The sequence below is a fragment of the Gorilla gorilla genome, chromosome 15, assembly GCF_029281585.2.
Source record: "Gorilla gorilla gorilla isolate KB3781 chromosome 15, NHGRI_mGorGor1-v2.1_pri, whole genome shotgun sequence".
NCBI classification, from domain to species: Eukaryota; Metazoa; Chordata; class Mammalia; order Primates; family Hominidae; genus Gorilla; species Gorilla gorilla.
Window position 1 is genome coordinate 84,766,023 of NC_073239.2, and position 23,101 is coordinate 84,789,123.

Here is a 23,101-nt window from a genome sequence, read left to right on the forward strand (position 1 = left end):
GTATTTGTGTATCTAAACAAAGGAAAGGTATTGTAAAAATATACTATATAAGCTTATGGGACCACTGTTGTATAAGTGATGCATCATTGACTGAAATGTCGTTATGCAGCACATGACTGTGGTTTTTTATTCTGAAACTTATTTAGCTTTACTACTAAGGTAAAATCCTTCTGGAAATTCTGCCCAATGCCCAGTGTATAATAAGGTCTCTTTATTCTTCATCTTATGTAAACCCGAACTGTTCTCACCCTGTGTGGGCACTAGGAAGTGTTCAGTCTGATACTTTCTGGTGGTTCTTTCCTCAACCTCAGGTAGTTTCCCTTCACACATGTGCAGATTAGTTCTCAAGTGGCCCTCTCTGCAGATCTTTGCAGTGCTCACTCTGCACACCTGCTTCCTCTCTGGTACTCTGCCCCATAAGTTCTAGCCACCTTAGCTTTCCCAAACTCCGATCCCCATCTCCTCAACTCAGGTTGTCTACCAGGCTCTGTTTGCTTTCCCTTTCTTGTGTTGCAGCCTGGAAACTGCCTCTGGAGCAAACTGAGGTGATTGTAAGCTCATTGTGTTTGTTTCCTTTCTCTCAAGGATTACAGTCTCAAGCTTTCTATTGTTCAGTACCTGAAAACTCTTATTTCATGTATTCTGTCTGATTTTCTACTTATTATTTTAGTGCAATTCGTGTACTAGTTAATCCTTTGTGGGTTAAAGTGGAAATCCCTTCTTTCATTCTCTCTTGAGTTCACTCTATCCAGGCTTAAGTTCCCAGCTGTATAATGCAACTGATTTAAAAAATTTTATCCAACCCAATAGCAGCATTCGAAAGAGTTGATCACTCTCTTTTTCTTGAAAAGCTTTCTTCCCTTGACTTTTTATTTTTTTAGACAGGTTCTCACCTAACTCTGTCACCCAGGCTGGAGTACAGTGGTTCTATCATGGTTCACTGCAGCTTTGACCCCTCAGACTCAAGCAATCCTCTCACCTCAGCCTCTCGAGTAGCTGGGACCACAGGCATATGCCACCATGCCCAGCTAATTTTTTAATTTTTAGTACAGATAAGGTTTTGGTATGTTGCCCTGGTTGGTCTTAAACTTCTGGGCTCAAGAGATCCTCCTGCCTTGGCCTCCTAAAGTGTTGGGATTATAGGCGTGAGCCACCATGCCCAGCCCACTTGGCTTCTTGGAACCATTCTCTCTTCTTTTACACCTACCTTCTTGGTCACCTCCTCCTCTCAGTCCCTTTTGCTGGATCCTCCTCATCATTTTAACTTCTAGGCTTTGGGGAATCCCAGAACTCAGTCCTAGGACCTTTTCTCTTCTATATCTGTACTCAATCCCTAATATCATCTAGTCTTATGATCTTTAAAATCTTTTATAGGCTGTAACTCCTATTGATATCTGAATTCTGAGCTTTCCCATGAACTTCAGATTCATATTCATTTGCGTAATGACATGGAACTTGGATAGGTTTACATACATGGATTTCCTGATATGTCCAAAACTGCATTTTTGATTCCCCCATGAAGGAAATAAAACATGCAAATAACACCAATAACCAAAACCTTTATCTGAATCTTGTCTTTTCTGCTTCAATAAAGTTGTGATTCCATTCTTCTAGACACTCACCCAATTAGTCAAGAAATTCTTTCTTTTTTTTTTTTGAGATGGAGCCTCACTCTGTTGCCTAGGCTGAGTGCAGTGGCGTGATCTTGGCTCACTGCAACCTCCATCTCCCAGATTCAAGCGATTCTCTTGCTTCAGCCTCCCGAGTAGCTGGGATTACAGGCGCCCGTCATCACACCTGGCTAATTTTTGTATTTTTAGTAGAGACGGGGTTTTGCCATGTTGGCCAGGCTGGTCTTGAACTCCTGACCTCAGGTGATCTGCCTGCCTTGGCCTTCCAGGATGCTGGGATTGCAGGCGTGAGCCACCGCGCCCGGCCAAGAAATTCTTTCAGCTCCTCTTTTGAACTATATCTTGAGTCTAGTTACTTCTCATCACTTGACCTGTTACTTCCCTGGGTGAGGTCACTACCAGCTCTTAACTGGTCACTACCAGCTCTTATCTGTGCTAGCTGATCTCCTTGCTTTCATTCTTGCCCAAGCCTCTTCTCCATTGGGCAGTTAGAGCAGTCCTTTTAAAAAAAGAAGTCAGATCATGTTGTTCCTGCTTCTAGGCTTCCTATTTTGCTAAATAAAAGCTAAAAAAAAAAAAAAATACGACTTTAGCAAAAAAAAAAAAAAAAAAAACAAAAAACAAACCCCACAGACCTAAAGGTCTTATGTAAAAAAAAAAAAAAAAAAGTCTTATGTGATCTTGGCCTTGGCTAGCTCTTTGTTTTCTTTTATTCTCCCTCTTACTCCCTGTGTTCCAGATACTTTAGTCTCTTTGTTGTTTCTCAGACACACCAGGCATCTTTCCACATGTAAGCTTTTGCACTTGTTATAATTCTCTATTCTTGTGTGCTGTTTCACAGGGTATCCACATGGTTCATTTTCTTATCTCTTTTAAGCTTTTGCTCAAATGTCACCTTATTAATAAGGCTTTGTCAGTTCACCTGACATAAAATATAAAATAGCGCTAGCCCCACCTGTCACATTCTATTCTCTCATGCTGCTTCATTTTCCTCTACAGCCTTATTACCTCATATATAATATATATTTATTTGTTTGTCTTCCTCAGTAGAATTTAAACCCCATGAGGGAAGGGCTTTTCTTTTTCTTTTGGTAGTGGTGGTTGTTCATTGCCATATTCTCAGCACCCAGAACAGTGCCTGGCATATAGTAGGTCCTCAATAAATATTTGTTGAATGAATGGATCTTAGTGCTCATTTTGAAAAGAATGCTTTTTATAAACAGATATCCACTAGATGGCATTATTTTCAAACTTTATGTAATTAATGTCTGGGAGCAAATGATAGGTTATTTTCTGTTTTTTGCCCTAAACAAAAAAGATCTTTGCAATGAAGATTGTCACAAGAAGTTACTAGGATGAATGTGAGGCATGTCGAATACTGCATTTATATTTGGTTTTTGATTTATATATTTTTAGATGTTTATTATAAAATAAAAAACATTTAGAGAAACAAAATTACAGCATATTGGTGTGTAAATGATCCATTTAATACAGTTATTTAGCGTGGTAACTGTGAACAAAGGTTGTTCATGTCTATCCATTGATCACCATTCCTTTTGTGAGGGCTTCAGCAATGGCAAAGCAGCAATAAGTTCCAGAGCCTTTCACTACTGAAGCCACTAGTGGAAATCCAGAAAATTGTCAGCTGTTCAGTTCTTGTTGCTAATGAGCTAGGTACTCTCAATCTGGTTCCTAATCAACTGGGCATTCAAATTTTGAAAAATTTCCATGTTTCTAGAAGATGTTGCCAGACCTATCCTGTTAAAAACTGGTAGGTTCTAAGTGCCAGAGATTTTTAGCTGACTTCTCTGACCAGCACTAAACTCAGCAAATGGTTTCCCTAATCAAAAATTTATGCTTTTCCCCCAAACCCTCAGGATTTGGCTGCTCTGCCTGTGCCAATGCCATCTCATTTCTTGATTTCCTCACTTACCTCATTTCCTTCTTCCATTTCAATCTCTGTGCCTCTCTTAAGCTCTTTTCCTGGATGGTTATTTGATCCATTTTATTCTCACTCTTCACACCTCTTTTGGTACTATTCCTTATTCATGAAGTATTTTTTCCTCTTCCTGTTCAACTTAGCTATGTATATTTTTCTTTTCAAATTGTTCAAAAATATACTTAAAAACAGTTGTTGAAGTTCTCTCTTCTCTTTTCCTGTTTGGGGTTTTTCTCTTTTATTTCTGATCATAGCAAATGTAAGGACTTGTTTTGGTTATCTTTTTAAAGTTCCCAGCCTATTCTCAGAACTCTAACTATTTAGAAATGAAAACACTGTTCTTTTGTACTTTTGAGTCTCTAAATGGAACACAAAATATAGGATGGTTTTCGAGTTTACAGCCTCTCCTCCCAGTTCCCCTGGGATGGCTAAGTACTAGGGCTGATAAAATGTCATTTCATTTAAAATGAAATGTGATGGTTAAACTCAAAACATTTAAAATGAAATGAGATGGTTAAACTCAAAGACTTATATTTTTAACATTTTTAACCATAAATATGAGAAATTTCTAGTAATGCTTTCCATATCTTATAATATGAATGATGGCATTTTAACTTGTCACTCTCTTGTGTTTGGCTTATTGCATGTATTAAACTGGCTTTGAGGCCAGAATTCAGTGTTTAGAAAATCATTTTTTGTTTACTAAGAAAGTATTGGAACATTAATTTATTTGGGCCATAATTTTCTGTTTACCAAGGAATTATTGCATAGCATTAATTTGCATGAATTGTTTCAATTGAGAAAGTGTATTTTTCTGGAATGAGACATGAAGACTTACTGATATCTATTATAATACAATATACCATATTTGTTCAAATATACTTATTTCATTCAAGAAAATGAAAGCATTCTTATTTAGTAAACATGTCTTATAGCTGCTACTCTAAATATCACTTACAAAAAACATATTTAATCCCAGAAAGATAAATCTCAAGAGACATTGTTGTTTGCTCAAGATTAGATGAGATCCAACAGCCCTTGCTGGTTGCATGCTCTGACTGCTAACATCTGTTAGTGCTTACAAAAGAGAGCTTAATTCTAAACCTGTATATTAAGCCATTTTGCTTATACCTGCTCTATTGATAAGGCTTAGGAGTTTCTCAAGTAAAATTAATTAGAGATTCAGCAATGTGGCTTTAAATAGAATTGACTGTTTTCGTTTGTGCTATTTTTTTCACCCACAGACTGGTTGAGATAGCAGAATCCCGTTTTCCCAGATATTTTAACACTGAAGAAAAGTTACTTTTGACAAGTAGTAAAGTTCATCTTTATCGGGAACTCACCTGTGATGAAGTTCTACAAAGGTATGCTGCTTTAGATTTTGATTTTTTAGTAATGCGTTGAAGGTTTATGTTTTATCTTTTATGTTTCAGCTTCTAAGTGAAAAAACTGTTTATAGGTTAGAATTATGTGGAGTAACTTTTTCAGTGTTCTTCTTTGTTATAGCCTTTTGGTTGAAGTCTTTCTTGAAAAACAAAAAAAATTAAATGAATAAAATGTTTTATATTTAATTAATTAAGTGGTGTATTTATCTATTATTTCATTAACAAATTGTCTCACAGTTCAGTAGCTTAAAACAGCAAATACATATTATTTCACATAGTTTCTGAGGGTTAAGTGCCTGGGAGTAGCTTAGCTGGGTGTTTCTGGCTCAATGTCGCTCAAGAGGTTATATTCAAGCTGGTGGCTAGGGCTGCAGTTATCTTAAGGCTTGACTGGAGCTGGAGTACCTGCTTCCAAGCTCCCTAATATAGTTGTTGGAAGGCCTCTGTTTCTTGCTGGCAGTGGGCAAGAGACCTTTGTTCCTTACCATCTGGGCCTCTCCATAAATCACAACATAGCAAGTTGCTTCCCTCAGAGTAAGTGACCTGAGAGACTGGGCAAGTGAAAGAGTACCCAAGATGGAAGCTGTAGTCTTTTATAACCCACACTCAGAAATAAGGTACCATGATTTTGTCATATGCTTGTGGTCACACAGATCAAGTCTGGCACACTGTGGGAGGGACCTATACAAGGATGCAAAATACCAAGAGGAGGGAGTAAGTGGGGGCCATTTTGCAGACTGGCTACCACAAGTAGTTTTACCCCAGAATTGGAGCGTTAACATTATCTTAGGAGAATCAAGGAGTTCTGAAACTACACAGAAACAGTTTGCTCTGTTTCCAGAAAAGTATGATATGTCTACAAGTTAGGTTTACTGAATTCTTGCAAATCATTACTGTAACTTAGGAAAGAATAGTTTGTTATTGTTTTTAAGTTGCTTAGCCTTTGCAATACCTTTATTTATTTATTTTATCTTAAATTTATTGACTATTTTATAAATTCTTCTTTTATAGGATTGAATCTTTGGAAGAAGAAATTATCTCAAAAGGAATTAAACTTGTGATTCTTGACTCTGTTGCTTCTGTGGTCAGAAAGGAGTTTGATGCACAACTTCAAGGCAATCTCAAAGAAAGAAACAAGTTCTTGGCAAGAGAGGCATCCTCCTTGAAGTATTTGGCTGAGGAGTTTTCAATCCCAGTAAGTTTTTCTTTTTTTCTCATTTTTCTTTTCCTTTCTTTTGTTTCTTTTATATTACATTCACTGACTTATGGTATCAAATAATAAAATTAGAGGAAAATGTAAAACAGATGACTTTTTAAAGGTAGCACAGTCTAATTGCTATAGCAAACATCACCATCATCTTAAATTAGCTCATCTGCTGAGATTATTTTATTCTTTTAATAATTTGAGTCTGGAGTAGATTTAAATGATGTTTTTAAAAGTTCCTATAGTCCCTCCTTTTCTTCCTTCTCATTGTTTACTCTTTGTGTGTGCTTTGTATCACATTTCTCACATTGCAGTAAATATAAAGTAGTAAAACTTCATGAAATTGCCTAGATCTATTTCTATATAATTACAAAAAATACTGCAGTTGTTGTTAGTTTTGTTCTAAGTATTTTAGGTTTAGATACTGTGTTATTGTGTTCAGTGCTGTTTTGTGTACAATAGGATTTGGTTTGCTTCAAATGGTCAGAGGTCAACCATTAAGAGATGTTGGAATGATAGTAATGAAAGTGTCAGTAAGAAAACCTTGAAAGATTATTTGTGGCATGGCTTTTTGTAGCGGGCATTATGATCAGAAATCTGAAGATGACAGGATATTGCAAGGGCTTGTGATGTGTAACCTGCAAGACATAAGTGTGTACTAAGTTACACTCCCATCTGCAGTGTGTCAGGGAGTTTTAGTCGTTGTTCCACAGCCTCATCAACATTCAGGCTTCTCAATTTTAGTCATGCTTCATCTCAAGAAAAGATAGTTCCTTAAACTGAGATAAAATTTGGTTATGATTTTATAATTTTTAGATTTGTTTTTGGAAAATTAAAATCTTGGATCTTTGCAACATAAAGAATATGTATAAATAATATAAACTACCACACAGCCTTTGAGGTTTATAAAACCAAGGAAGAAGTCAAGGGAGAAAATATGACATTCAAAAAGTTCTGCATACTTTAATGGCTTTTTAGTTTATATTTTGAATTAAAGTCAAGTGCTGTTAAGTTTGTCTTGGGTGAGGTTCATCTTTTATATTTTATTGTAGTTGGTTAAAATGATAAATTCAAATTTATATTTTTCCTAATCAAGGAGAATAAGGGAACTTTGAAATACTGTATAAAGATACTTGATTGAATAGAAATTTATATATATAGTTGGCCCTCTGTATCTGTGGGTTCTGCATCCATGGATTCAACCAACTAAAGATAGGAGATATTTGAAAAAGCAATGGGTGTGGTAGTGTGCCCCTGCAGTCTCAGCTACTCAAGAGGCTGAGATGGGAGGATCATTTGGGCGCAGGAGGTTGAGGTTGCATTGAGCCATGTTCATGTCACTGCACTTCAGCCTGGGAGACAGAGTGAGACCCTCTCTCTAAAAATATATATATATATTTGAAAAAAAAGAAAAGGATTGTTGTCTTTGTACTGAACATGTACAGACTTTTCTTGTCATGATTCCCTATAGTTAAGCAGAGATTTACATAGCATGTACATTGTATTGGGTATTATAAGTAATGTAAAGTTGATTTAAAGTATACAAGAGAATGTACATAGATTATGTGCAAACACTGCACCATTTTATATGAGGGACTTGAGCATCCATGGATTATGGTATCTGCAGAGGAGTCCTGGAACCAATCCCCCATGGATACAGGGGGATGACTATATATTCTTATTTTATTATTAATTCATACTGTTGCTTGACTTAATTCCATGCAAAATAAAATTCACTTTTTAAATGCTGTGTTTGTTTGCTTTTAAGTAGTAACTGTAGGCTAATGCTTTTCAGTTTTTCCTAAGGTGATTTATTTTCCCAAGTGAGAAAGGGGCACTGCTTTTCTTTGTTTTTAATAGAACCCTCTGAAAAAATAGATACTGAATATCCCATTTCTGTGCCTTTGGCTTTGTTTCTCTATTTAGAGATAAATGCAGATTATACTATGTACTTATATAACTGTGATATCTGTTTTTTGTGACAATTAAGATTGTAAGATTGGTTTTAAAAGGATTTTGAAAAATATTTCCTTTAGAAAATGTTGGAATTTTCCTAGCTAAATTGATACATTTAAATGGAAAATCTCTCACACAGGTCCGAGATTTAATTAAAAAAAAAAAAAAGGAAATCATGAACTTTTACACATTTATACTGTACTTTGAACAGGCACCATAGTACTGTTCAAATTAATTATGTTAATTTAATATGTTATATATGATAATTTGCTAAATTAAATTATTGCTTGCTATATATATAAGCTTATCTCACAGATTGTCTTGAAATATATAAATATAAATATATAAAAATAAAATATATATATAAAAAAAATATATATATATATAAAATGTGATTATTCAGCTTTTCCCCCTCTTTCTCTATTTGAACTAGTACTAGAAAACCTTCGTCTTTTGGGAAGGGTGACATCATTTGGCCCTCATGTGCGCATGAATGCATTTAAGTTTTAAGTATGCTGTTGCTTTTTTCTACGTTAGTCCCTGAGAATTAAAGAGGAATTAATCGATATCACTTGATTGAAAACAGATGTATTAATATCTTTCAGAAGTTTTCAATTATAAGATGGCTTTACTAATAATTTGAGGCTATCACTGAAATGAAAACATAAAATTAAAAAATTTTCGCAGAGAATTTTATAGACCTTTGAATATGTTCAGACTGCAGTTTTGAGAAACAGTTCTAGTAGAAGTCTGGTAGAATCTTTTCTCCTGAAGTTTATGGAGGAGGTGTAAGTGATGATACTCTGCCATTGGGATGGAAGATGCGGAACCTTTGTCTTTTTAAAGTGTTCACATTAGTATTGAAAAAACAGTAGGCTGTGAAGCTGTTTAGAGATACTTGATAAAAGTAACCGAAAAAAATTTAAATACTGCTTTATAAAATAAATTGTGGTTATGGCTATTTATGTTGACTTTATCATTGACTTCTAATTACCACGTACAGAATAGTTATTATACGTATTGTAAATTATGTATCAGATTAAAATAATAGGATGTTTTTGCCAGAAAGGACCTTAAAGAAAATTTAGTTTGGTCCCTTCATTTTACAGATGACAATGAGTCCGAAAAGTGACCTGATTTGCTCCAGGACACTCAGCATAGGAAAGGACAAACAGTGGGTGGAATGAGAGATCTTTTAGCTGCCAGTTTGGGGATTTTTTTTTTTTCCACAGCAGAATTTTCTTTTTTTCTGAGACATACAGAATTATGGTGGACTGTAAACTTCTTTTTATTTATTTATTATTATTATACTTTAAGTTTTAGGGTACATGTGCACAATGTGCAGGTTAGTTACGTATGTATACATGTGCCATGCTGGTGCGCTGCACCCACTAACTCGTCATCTAGCATTAGGTATATCTCCCAGTGCTATCCCTCCACCCTCCCCCCACCCCACAACAGTCCCCAGAGTGTAAACTTCTTAATGACAGGATTATATTTTCTGTTTCTCTGATTTCCAGGACCTAGCACTGTGGATAACTAATATTTAGGAGGTAACAGCTAATGAAAGTACAATTAAGGTTTATGAAAATAGTCTTACCATATGTATGTCATATTTACATTCATTGGAATATTTTTCTTTATCTTTTAAAACATAATTTGAATTTTTTTATGCTTGCTGCTGAAATTCTTATGTTTTTGTTTTTAAATTGACCTTTGTAGTATGCCATCTTAGTTGTATTCTTTTTATTTATTTTTCATTCCAGAGTTTTATAAGTTGTTGGAATAAAAGAGAATGAAAATGCATTGCTTAGATAACAGGACTTTCACCTTTTGAAAATTCTTTGGAAATGCTTTTTACTGGTATTTCCAAGGTCTACATTTTTACTTTTTCAGAGAATTCAACAAATCAATTTCAGTTGTTATATGAATAATATTGAACTTTTTTGTCTCCCCTTAATCTTCTTCTACTTCCTTCATTTCTTGATATTGTACACGTTTTCTGGTGTAAGGGGAGGAGTACCAGTTAACACTATTTACAAAAGAGGTATATGGAGATAAATTTGGATATATTATTAAATATTTTAAGAGGGAAATGCCTTATTTTCATTGAAAGTTGTTGTTAAAATCCAAATTATTTTACTAAGATGTGCTTATAATCCGTTTTTCTGTGGCCATCTGTGTTCTTGATTACATGCCTTTTGAGAATATCCATTGCTCTAATTTATTGCTTATCAAGGTTTTTGGAATATTAATGATTATTTTTATGTTTAAAGCTGCTTAGAAAAATGAATCAAAATATGTGCATTTTTAATTTTGCTATTTTAAAGACAGTTTTAAATCATTAACAAATGTAAAGAATTTGTTCTGGTTTTAAAGTGGACATATAACAAGGTTAAATTTTTTATTATTATTTGAGACAAGCATAAATTTTTTTTTTCTGTTTTTAATGGTGAACTTCATGTGGGCCTGGATTTATTTATTTATTTATTTATTTATTTATTTTACACCATGAGCTGTTCCATTATGCCAAGTGGGTTTAATTTATGTAGGATTATACCTTGTCTTAGATACTAATAAATATTCAAAATAGAAAAATAAGAAACTAGGCCACTTCATTTAAAATAATTAAGGTTTTATTAATTATAAATTGGGAATATTGTGTTTATAACTGGTGATATAAGAGGAAAAAGAATGTATGTACCCAAATTCGACATTTATTTTTATCTTAAACATAAATATTCAGAACTGTCACTTTTGTGAAAGCCTGATGAAGTCACTCTGATTGTAAAGTAGGAATCCTAGACCCTTGATGTAGACATAGATATGCCATTAAAACTGCAGTCCTGTTTTGCTGTGTGTAACATTGTTGTATCACTTTTCTAGAAATGTAATTTTTGGTTTACTCTTATTACTTTCATATTTTTACTGAAAACAAGCACCACAGGACTTCTGAGGTAAGAAAAGTCCTTTACAGGATTTTTCTTTTCCGTAAATGCTTACTGTTGGCTCACTCACATTTGAAATCAGATTGTTCTTAAACCTATCCTATGTTCATTCAGGTCCCTGAAACTCACAGTCTAGACTAAACCTTTATCAGTTAGTGAAAATAATTCTAGAAAAAGTGTATCTTTCTTTTATGTAGCTCTTTATGACTTCTGAAACTTTGTTTTTATTGTTTCTAGCAAAAACCTAGAAACAACTTAAAAGTTAGTAAGTAGGTGATTGGCTAAATTAATGTTGATATATCCATACAATATTATATTGTGCCACTGTTACAATGAATGGGTTAGCCCAGAAATGGATTCATAGGTTATGGAGGCAAGGGTTAATTCAGCTAGCATGGGTTACTCATATCCAGCCATTCCCAAAAAAGGCCTCTTTTCAGGACTGCCCTTGCCTGGCTCCTGGGAGATGAGTGCTGGGCCCTGGGAATACTCTGCCTAGTAAGAGTGTTATATGCCTGAGGACTTGAGCCACAGGTACTGGTTTGATCAGATTGTTTATGCAAACAGTGTGATTTATGGTGAAGCCTATTTTTCTCTGGGGATCTGGGGACTACAATCTAAATAGCTGAGGTCATTTGCATGCAGGCATTGCATGCCTAGTGACTGACCCTCAATAGAAATGCTGGACATTAAGGCTTGAGTGAACTTTCCTGGTTGACATTACTTTGCATGTGTTGTCACACATTGTTGCTAGGACAATTAAGCACATGCATGCAACTCCACTGGGAGAGGACACCTGGAATCTTGCACCTGGTTTCTCCTGGACTTTGCTTGTGCTCCTTTTCTGTTTGCTCATTTTGATCTGTATCCTTTTTCTGTAATAAGCCATAACTGTGAATATAACAGCTTTTCTGAGTCCTGTGAGTCCTTCTAGTAAATCATTGAGCCAGAAGGTAATCATGGGGAACCTTGACATGCAGGGGTGCTAATAGATATGTACAAGAGTATCTATGGCAGCTTAATTTGTAATTGCTCAAAACTGGCAAGATGTATTGTAGTTAATAGTATTGGCATCAATCTTAATACATTGGCTTTGATAATTGTATTACGGTATGTAAGATGGTGATATTAGGAGAAGCTGGGTGAAGGGCATTTGGGAACTCTACCCTTTCTGCAACTTTTTGGTAAATCTAAAATTGTTTCAAAATAAAAAGTTAAAAAAACAAAAGGAGGTCAGGTGTGCTGGATCACACCTGAAATCCCAGCATTTGGGAAGCTAAGGCAGGAGGATCACTTGGCCAGGAGCTAGAGACCAGACTGTGCAACATAGCAAGACCTCATCTTCTCACACACACACACAAAACAATTAGCTGGGTGTGGTGCTACACACCTATAGTCACAGCTACTTGGGAGGCTAGGGTGGGAGGATGGCTTGAACCCAGGAGTTCAAGGCTGCAATGAGCTATGAACATGCCACTGCATTCCAGCCTGGGCGACAGAGCAAGACCCTGTCTCAAAATAAATAAATAAATAAATAAAAATAAATAAATAAATGAAAAGGAGAGTAGGGCGGGTTTTATGAGTAGAAGTTGGCTCTGGGTAGTCATAAAGAAATGGCACTGGCTGTATTTGGAGAAGGGGACTTGATTTTGATGCACTGGTTCTCTTCTATTTAGTCATCTGGTCCCATACATATTATCTAATACCTCTTCAGTTTAAACCCTGCTCTTCATCTTTCAGCACATCCTCTTGGCTCCGCTTTCGAAATACATTCAGTATCTGATTACTTTCTACCACCTTCATTGCCATCATCTTGGTTCCTGGAGGCCAAAAGTACTGGCTTTGGAGTTAGACGTTGGTTTGAATCTTAGCTCCACTATTTGCTAATTTTATGACCTTGAATAAGTATTTATCCCAGCTCTAACCTTTCGTTTCCATGTTTGAAAAATGAGGATAACAATATCTGACTCATAGGGCTGTGAGTATTAAATGAGATAATGTCTGTAATGTTCTTCACAATGTTTGGCATATTCAGTAAAAAGTAGCCTTTAATTATTAATTTTACTAGTTACCTCATTCCAGATGCCTGGTGTATTTTATCTCTTTCCTCCTAAAATATTTTTTAACAAGGCTGCAAGTGCCTCAGAAGGAAGAATCATGTCTTATTCACTATTGTATCCCCCTCTGTCTGTCTTATTGGTAGATGCTGTTACTGCCTGAACCCTCCTTTCTCTGGTTCACTTACACTTATTTTTTGGATCTCAGACTCTTTTTGTCTTTCCTTTTCGATTCCACCTACAGCACTTGTGTCCAAAACTCCATGCTAGGAACAATGGGATAATAAAGATGAATAAAACATAGTATTTGCCCTTAAGGCTTCTAAAAATAAGGTAATTGTAGAGACAAATCGCTGTCTGTGATATAATGGAGAATAAAATAAGTATCTTGTCTACTGTTCCTTTTCTGTTTCTTAAAATATGTAAGTAGCTTGTAAGTAACTTCTCTGTCTGTCCTTTGTTTGGGACTATAGATTACACAGAGGGAATTAAAGGGAGGTAGTAGAGACCTTCATAGTCTCTTGGGTAAACCCTTTATCATGTCTAGCTTTGGTCCTTAAATGTCCCATTCTTTTTTTCTTTTTATTTTTTGAGACAAGGTCTCTCTGTTTCCCAGGCAGGAGTGCAATGGCGTGGTCATAGCTTACTGCAGCTATGCCGAGTTCTAGTGATCCTCCTGCCTCAACCTCCCAAATAGCTGGGACTACAGGCATGTACCACCATGCCTAGCTAATTTTTTTGATTTTTAGTAGAGACAGGTCTTCTATGTTGCCCAGGCTGGTCTTGAACTCCTGGGCTGAAGCAGTCTGCCCACTGTGGCCTCCTAAAGTTCTAGGATTATAGGCATGAGCCACTGTGCCTGGCCAGGGTTCCATTCTTATTTAGAAAGTCAGTGCTCTTTTGGAGACTGATAGGTAGTGGTTAAATTCATAAAGCACATGCATAATTCTAAAGTTGTATGCTAAGAAAACATTGGAAATGACGGCCAGTTGTAGCTCTTAGTCTTTAGCGTTACTTTACATATGTTACACAGTACCTTGATTTGTTGTAGAATTTTCTAATTGAAGATCTTAAGGTTGTAGCTGAGTGGCAATCTTGTTTTCCAGTGAGTACAGGGATGCAGAGAATGAGGTGATTTATGTAAGATTGCTTAAGGAGTCATTTGGATAATTGAATAATATCACTTGCCACTTCCATCCTGGCTTGTTATTGTAGTATCTTAATGGGTCTGCTTCTCTCTTTTCTGTATCGGTAATAGTACATATGGGTACATACCATTGCTACATCATTTTCCCGAAGTGTATCTCTGATCACATCCCTCCTATGCTCAGAAGCATTGTATGGTACCATGATGCTTATAGAATTAAGCCACTAGACTATAAGCACTATGGGGGCAGAGAAACTATTTGTTTTGTCCACAGTTGTATCCTTTGAAGCTAGGACAATGTATGGCACATAATATATGCTCTAATGAATATTTATTGAATGATTAAGTCTTAGTTTAGGATATGATATAATATTTAAACTTCTCTTCCTTCTGGCTACAACCTACTCCTCCCATGTTGTCATTTCTCTTCTGTGCAGGCTGCTGGTCTACTACCCCGAGACCTCTCTATGGCTTTTTAGCTGTGGATGTCCTCTTCTTTCATCTCTTCCTTTCTAAATTTTTTTCTTTCCTATCTGAGCTCTCAAGTTCTGTCTCTCCTCTGAGATTTTTGTATCACTGTTTTAGCCCCAGTTAATTCTACCTTCTTTTGTAGTACACATGGTCTTAACTTCTAATTGGAACTTTAATTATGTATTTGCCTTGCAGTGTCACTTAAATATTTGCATGTATATATCTGAGCTCCTCAGTTATATTATAAAGCCCCCTGAAAACAGAATTATGTTCTTATGCATCCTCCATAGCTGCCTATATTGAATAGTGTCATATATTGAGTAGGTGTCCAATATGTATTTGTAGAATGATGTATCACACTTTTTCTAGTTAGGCAATTTTTGAAATGCATGTCTAATTAGATGCCTACTTCAATTCTTACACTACTTAAAGGGAAAACATTCTCACATTCATTCTAAAAATTGAAAAGATACTGGGAAACTAAAACTTAAGTGTCTCCCCTGCACCCCTTTAAAACTGAATGTAGAAGATTTGTTGATAATTTGACAGCTCTGTACCTTTAATTTAGTATGATGCATGAACTTCTGTGAGACATCAACCAATATTTTATACGAAGAGCTGTGATCATCAAGGTGGGAATTAACATCAGTGCTCTGTACACATAGTATTACTGTAATGTCTTCTTTAGAAGTTTAACAATGTCAGATGATATTCTATGTTATGTTTTTAACTTATCAAAGGAAAGCATTGTAGAGAAATTAGATCATCTCTTGAATAGAATCTGATAACAGCTCACTGTTTAATTAAATTCAAATAAACAGTTTGAAATAGAATATTGGCTGTATGAGAGTTTGGTCAAAGGATATTTTCTTGTGTTTTTCAAAGACAAAATTTGTTTTTTTGGTTGATATTGTTACATATCCTTTGCGTTTCTTGAATGTAGTTCACTTAGTTAATACAGTTACCTTCCAAGTAAAGCTGGAGGGAAAATACTTTCTGATAAGAAACTATATTTCAAATAATAAAACAGTATGATACTAGCATAAAACAGATATATAGACCAATGGAACAGAATAGAGAGCCCAGAAATAAACCTACGCATGTGTGGTCAGTTGATCTTTGACACAGGTATCAAGAATACACAAGGGGGAAAGGACAGCCTCTTCAATAAACGGTGTTAGGAAAACTCGATATTCACATGCACAAGAATGAGATTGGGCCCTTATTTTATACCATACACAAAAAATAAATTCAAATGGACTAGAGACTTAAACATAAGACCTAAAAACTAAAAACTCTTAGAAGAGAACGTAGAGGAAAAGCTTTGTGACAGCAGCCTTGGCAATGATTTATTGGATATGACAACAAATGCACAGGTAACAAAAGCAAAAATAGACAAATGGAACTATGCCAAACTTAAAAGCTTCTGCATAGCAAAGGAAATAAGAAAAGGAAGAAACAACTCACGAAATAGGAGAAAATATTTGGAAACCACAAATCTGATGATAAAGGGTTAATATCCAAAATATATAAATGACTCCAAAACTCAATAGTAAAACAAGAACAAGCAAGCAAACAAGAGACAATACAATTAAAAAATGGGCAAAAGAACTGAATAGAAATTTCTCAAAAGAAGACATACATATGGTTCACAGGTATAAGATTCACAAAGTTACTCACTAATCATAAGGGAAATGGAAATCAAAACCACAATAAGATAACACTCACATCGCTTAATATGGTTATTATTTAAAAACCCACAAAAGATAGTAGGAGTGGGCAGGATGTGAAGAAAAGAGAACCCTTGTTCACTTTTTTTTTTTTTTTGAGATGGAGTTTCGCTCTTGCTGCCCAGTCTGGAGTGCAATGGCGCCATCTCAGCTCACTGCAACCTCTGCCTCCTGGGTTCAAGTGATTCTCCTGTCTCATTCTCCCAAGTACCTGGGATTACAGGCATGTGCCACCACGCCCAGCTAATTTTTTTGTATTTTTAGTAGAGATGAGGTTTCACCATGTTGGTCAGGCTGATCTTGAACTCCTGACCTCAGGTGATCCATCCACCTCGGCCTCCCAAAGTGCTGGGATTATAGGCATGAGCCACCATGCCTGGCCCCTTGTTCACTTTTGGTGGGAATGTAAATTGGTGTAGCTACCTGCTATGGAAAACAGTTTGGAGGTTTCTCAAAACATTAAAGATAGGACTACCATATGATCCAGCAGTCTTACTTTTGGCTATATATCCAAAGGAATTAAAATCAGGATCTCAAGTAAATATCTGAATTCCTATGTTCATTGTAGGATTATTCCCAATAGCTAAGTCATGGAAGCAATCTAAATGTCCATCCATGGATGAATGGAAAAAGAAAATGTCATATATACACACAATGATATATTATTTAGCCTTAAATAAAAAAGAAGGAAATACTACTATCTGTGACAACATGGATGAACCTGGAAGACATTATGCTAAATGAGATAAGCCAGACAGAGAAGAACAAAGAATACATGATCCCACTTTTACTAGTATATGGAATCTAAAATAGTCGAACTCATAGAGCAAAGTGTAGAATGGTGATTGCCAGGGGCTGGGAGGAGGAGGAAACAGGGAGGTATTGGTGAAAGGGTAAAAGTTTTAGTTACACAAGATGATAAGTCCTGGAGACACCGTGCCTATAGTGAACAGTATTGTATACTTAAGCATTTGTTGAAAGGTAGATCTTACATTGTGTTCTTATCCCATACACTATATAAATAAAGAGCACAAGTGGAAACTTTTAGAAGTAATGGATGTGTTTATGGCATTGACCGTAGTGATGGTTTCACAGTGTACATTCTCCAAGTTGTATACATTAAACATACACAGTTTTGTATATGTCAAACAAATAAAAAGCCAGAAAACAACTTTAATTTTCCTAGTTAGAATGTTTTCCCTTTATTGAATATAAGAATTCAAGAGGCACTTAATTAACTTTGTAAGATTAAAAATATTTCCCAAACATTTAAGAATCTATGTAAAACATAACAGCTGTGGTTTAAAGGTTTTATTATCTTCCAATACAAGTAACAAAATGTAAATTAGAGGATATTAAAAATTATGTATTTTTCACTTGAACATTGTTTCGTACCCCTTTTTTGACTTCTGTTTATCTTTGATATTGAAAGGTAAATATTCTTGTTGATTTTACATCTCTATTAATTTAGATTCTTTTTTTTTTTTTTTCTTTTGAGTCAGAGTTTTGCTCTGTTGCCCAGGTTGGAGTGCAGTGGCACGATCTCGGCTCACTGCAATCTCCGCCTCCCGGGCTCATGCTATTCTCCTGCCTCAGCCTCCCGAGTAGCTGGGACTACAGGCACCCGCCACCACGCTCGGCTAATTTTTTTTTTTTTGTATTTTTAGTAGAGACGGGGTTTCACCATGTTAGCCAGGATGGTCTCGATCTCCTGACCTCGTGATCTGCCCGCCTTGGCCTCCCAAAGTGCTGGGATTACAGGTGTGAGCCACCACACCCGGCCTAGATTATTTTAATGTTGACTCAGTTTCTTCTGGGAAATATCTTCTTAAAAGTGAAACATTTGCATTAGATTATAGCTTTTTTAACCTTAAGGCTATTTTGATGGTTATAGGAGAGAAAAGTATGTATGGCTAGACAGAGAGTAATAGTTCTTTTTGTATTACCATTAATGGTTTGAACCTAAGCTCCTTTTAAAATTAAATTTTGATTATAAACATTTGGGCTTTGAAGTCCCTTTTAAGATCAGGGTCCTTATTTATTGTCTCAGAGTTTGTGTTAATTGTTTTACTGGAAAAAATAAGTAGTCATTGACATTGAAAAAATTTCTACAGGTTTGAAATGCTGTTAAGAAGAAATAGCTACATCTTATTGATAACTACTTTTTTTGTTTCAGGTTCTGTAGTGAGTACATTTCAAACATTTTCCATTTCATATTCTAAATAAGTTTGTGAGGTAGGTTATATTATTCCCTTTTTATTGTTGAAGAAATTGAGGCTTATAGAGGTTAAATAACTTTACCAGAGTCACTTGGCTAGTAAGTGGAAGGGCTTGAGTTTGAATCCAGATATGTGTGATTACAATGCATGTGTTCTTATTCATAATGGAACACTGCCTCCTAATGCAGTAGTCAAAATTATTCTATTCCCTTGCTGCTTATCATACTAAAAACTTTTCAATACTTATTGTTTCCTCTAAGCCTTTTTCAATGGAAAGTCTCTACTTTTGCTTTATGCTTTGATTGCTGCTTGTAAGTGTAACCACAGTGTTGCTTCTGTATTAGTGTTATCAGTATTTAAAGTAAGAGAAATATTTGATTACTTGCAGCTTTGATTGCTTTTTCACAAACATGCAAATCACACATGTAATGTTAAGAGTATAATTAATGCCTTTTATGTGCCAGTGAATATACTGAAGACTTGTAGGTTTTCTGAACAATATTCTCAGAATTGGCAAACTTGTAGCTTAAGTCTTGTAATAAGGATGCTGTCTTAGGAAAATAATTTCAAAATACTTGCACTTTAGACCTTTCTTGGGGAACACATGAAGTAAGACTGCTTCCTAAGATTCTGCTTTGAGGTTTTATGAAGACACAATACATGCTGTTACTGGACAGAAGATATTTTAGTTTCATGACATTGCCAAATGTATCTCATAAAATTCACTGTTCATGAATTTAATTAAAAGTTCTTAGGAGCTTAAAACTTAAAGTAGGTATTATAGACTCATGACTCAAAGGATCTTTCAGTTTGTGTGTGTGTGTGTGTGTGTGTGTGTGTGTGTCATACATACACACACACACACACATAAATATATATATTTGAAGGAGTTACAGTTCTAAACTAAACTGGAATAAAGTAATGCCCATAGTTATTAAGTACTAAAGTACAGTGTTTTAAAGAAATGTTGAAATTGTTATAATATGAAGTTTCTTAGTGCCCCTAGCTTACAGCCACTAAAGTTAGTTTTATTTCTGACACCATATTGTAATGAATTTACTTTTTTGTTCTGTATGATCTTTAGCTTAGTTTACTGGGTTGCCCAATAACATGGGATTGACCTGCCTGCTAACCTTGTGTTGGAGTCTGCTTAGTCCCTAGTTCAGCTAGGTCCAAGTTTTTGTCCCATGACCAAGAAGAATAATGCTTGCAGCCACTGGAGAGTAAATAGAGTAGAATTTATTAAGCGAAAGGAAAGCTCTCAGCAAAGAGAGGGGACCTGAAAGCAGGTTGCCAGAAATAGGACTGAGTTCTGGGTCTTTTATGTGGCAAGAGCAAGGAAGACTTCTGTGGGTTCTGCCCAAAATGGGAGGGCTAAATTTCCCTCCTAAGGATGTTGCGTCTGTGCATGCCTGGGGTTGACTCCATCTTAGTTATTACCCATGAGTGCCTAAGCGAAAGCCACAGGGGTACTAAAACCACAATGCTAATGTCATGTTAATGGCATTATAATGAGTTGGGCCAAGTTAAGGACATTTAGGTTGACTTATTGCGCCTGCGCCTAAGTTGGGATGGTCCCTTCTGAGCAACATCCTGGCATAAGGGTAAGTTCTTAATCATATTTCTTCTCATTAGCTACAGGGACAGTGCAGGTGCAGTCCTGTGGGTATTTTTCCACTCTGAAGACCCTCCCTCTCTATCTGCCTAAACTGCCTCCTCTGTCACTTGGAAATGGCAGTTTACTGTTGAACAACAGACCTCTCCTTATGCTTTTCTCTTCCAGTCTTTGGGAATCACACTCTGAAGATTAAACATTTCATTGAGACAGCATGATGCAGTAGAAGGTACCCAGAATCACAATACAGTTCACAGTAACAAAGATATGGAATCAACCAAAGTGGATGATTGGATGAGGAAAATGTAGTATATATACACAATGGAATACTATTCAGCCATAAAAAGAATGAAATAATGTCTTTTGCAGCAACATGGATCAAACTGGAGGCCATTATCTTATGTGAAATAAGCTAGACACAAAAAGACAAATACCACATATAAGTGGGAGTGAAATAATGTGTACCCATGGATGTAGAGTGTGGAATGATAGACAGTGGAGACTGGGAAGGGTGGGAGGGGGTTGGATGATGAGAAATTACTTAATTGATACAATGTATGTTATTCCAGTGATGGATACCTGGAAAGTCCTGACTTCATCACTATGCAATGTATCCATGTAACAAAATTACACTGTATCCCATACATTTATATAAATGAAATGAAAAATGAAAGAAAATAGGAGTTTAAGTACCATATGTGTTACAACTAGCTGTGCCATCCTGGACGAGTCAGTTCTCATTTCTGAGCCTCAGTATCTCTATCTGTAGAAAGTGGCTAAAAGTTGCCACCTCATAAGGCTTAATATTATTACTAATAATATTAATAGATGAATAGTAATATATTTCTGATTACTAAACTTTATAGAGGTTTTTATAATTTATAAGCACTTTCATATATAATAGTTTTATAGGGATGTATATTTATCTATATTTCTGAAAGGACTTTGTAAATTCTGAAGCACTATGTAACTTGTTAGTTGATAGTTCCATAACCAGCTCAATCTGATTTAGTGACTGTTTTTATCCTTAGTTATTTGAACAATGAATCAGAATTTTCTAAGCTCAGATAATGCACTTAACTCAATTTGTTCAGCTAAAATAAAAGTTTTGGAATTTTTTTAACTAGTGTTAAGATTTGTTTTAAAATTAGATTGTAACGACATCTGGCTTTTATATTATTATTTAAAGATGTAGAAATGGTGATGTAGTAAAAATCATGAGTGGTTAGTAGTTGGGGGCTAGTGTCATTTTTAGGAGTTGCAGTGATGAACTCTATCCACTAAATTTAGTGATGGATCAGTGTAGTTCTTTTAAAATAAATATTTAGTACTTTATGTTTACAGAGGACCCTGCAATTATTAGTTAGCTTATACCAGTATTTATTGCTATATAAAGGGCTGGGCAAGTGCCTATAATGGCCACCTTTGGAGAGGATTTACAGGCACCTTTGAGAAAACTTCTTTTTTTTTTGAAGATGGAGTCTTGCTCTGTCACCCAGGCTGGAGTGCAGTGGTGTGATCTCGGCTCACTGTGACCTCCACCTCCTGGATTCAGGCAATTCTCTTGCCTAAGCCTCCTGAGTAGCTGGGATTACAGGCGCCCACCACCATGCCCTTTTTAACAGCTAATTTTTGTATTTTTAGGAGAGATAGGGTTTCACCATGTTGACCAGGCTGGTTTTAAACTCCTGACCTCAAATGATCTGCCCGCCTCTGCCTCCCAAAGTGCTGGGATTACAGGCGTGAGCCACCGCGCCTGGCCTGAGAAAACTTCTAACTCTGGGTTTAGTTGGTTTGTCTGTATACTGTCAGGAATCTGCAAAGCTTATTTGATCGTTTATTTGTACCAGCATTTTCCCTGAGAAATTATTCTGAAAAATACTCTCTCTCAAAATGATAAAAACCTTTTCTGTGCATTTGTTTCAGAATCTTACCGCTTCTAGGACCTAGAACTTCTTTCTGAAGTGTAACCTAAATATTTCCCTTAAGAAGTTAAATAACTAATATTTTTAGTGTAACCACCATTTAAGGCATTTAAAAAAAATGAAATAGTCTGCTTTCAAGACTCTTTTTTCTATTATGGATATAAAACATATTTTTAAAAAGATCAACATTATAAGGTAGTAGATAGTAAGTACTAATTAGGTGTTTGTGGCAGATACTGTTAGTTACCTACCCAAAACTTATTTCCATTTTCACCTTGTTAATAGAACCCTAATCGTGTTTTGGTAGCTGTGTGCCCAGCCTCAGTTCATGACAGTCATGTTTTCTGATTTCCCAACTTCTTCTACAACTGAGGATAGCCATGTGATCGAGTTCTGGACAGTGTTACCTGTTTAGCTCTCCATTTTTTTTCTTTCCAACTTTTATTTAAGGTTCAGGGGGTACATGTGCAGGTTTGTTATGTGGGTAAATTGCATGTTGTGGGGGTTTGGTGTTCAGATTATTTCATTACCCAGGTAATAAGCATAGTACCCAGTAGGTAGTTTTTCAGTGCATACCCTCCTCCCACCAGCCACCCTCAAGTAGGCCCCCATATCTATGGTTTCCTTCTTTGTATTCATGAGGACTCAGTGTTGAGCTTCTACTTACAAGTGAGGACATGCAGTATTTGGTTTTCTGTTCCTTCATTAATTAGCCTAGGATAATGGCCTCCAGCTCCATCCATGTTGCTGCAAAGGACATGATTTATTCTTTTTTAATGGCTGCATAGTATTTCATGGTATATATGTACCACATTTTCTTGATCTCGTTCACCGTTAGTGGGCATTTAGGTTGATTCCATGTCTTTGCTATTGT

The 23,101-nt window shown here is 35.8% G+C and overlaps 1 protein-coding gene across 7 annotated transcripts in view; it reads left to right on the top strand.

The window, feature by feature from the left end:
* RAD51B (RAD51 paralog B) overlaps nt 1-23,101 on the top strand; it is a 909,884-nt gene that overhangs the window by 52,636 nt on the left and 834,147 nt on the right. For all 7 annotated transcript variants that reach the window (XM_063697920.1, XM_055362180.2, XM_031001916.3 and 4 more), the window contains 2 exons: nt 4,815-4,934; nt 5,967-6,150. In XM_063697920.1, coding sequence (XP_063553990.1) covers nt 4,815-4,934; nt 5,967-6,150 — 304 coding nt within the window. The remainder of the gene's footprint in view (nt 1-4,814; nt 4,935-5,966; nt 6,151-23,101) is intronic.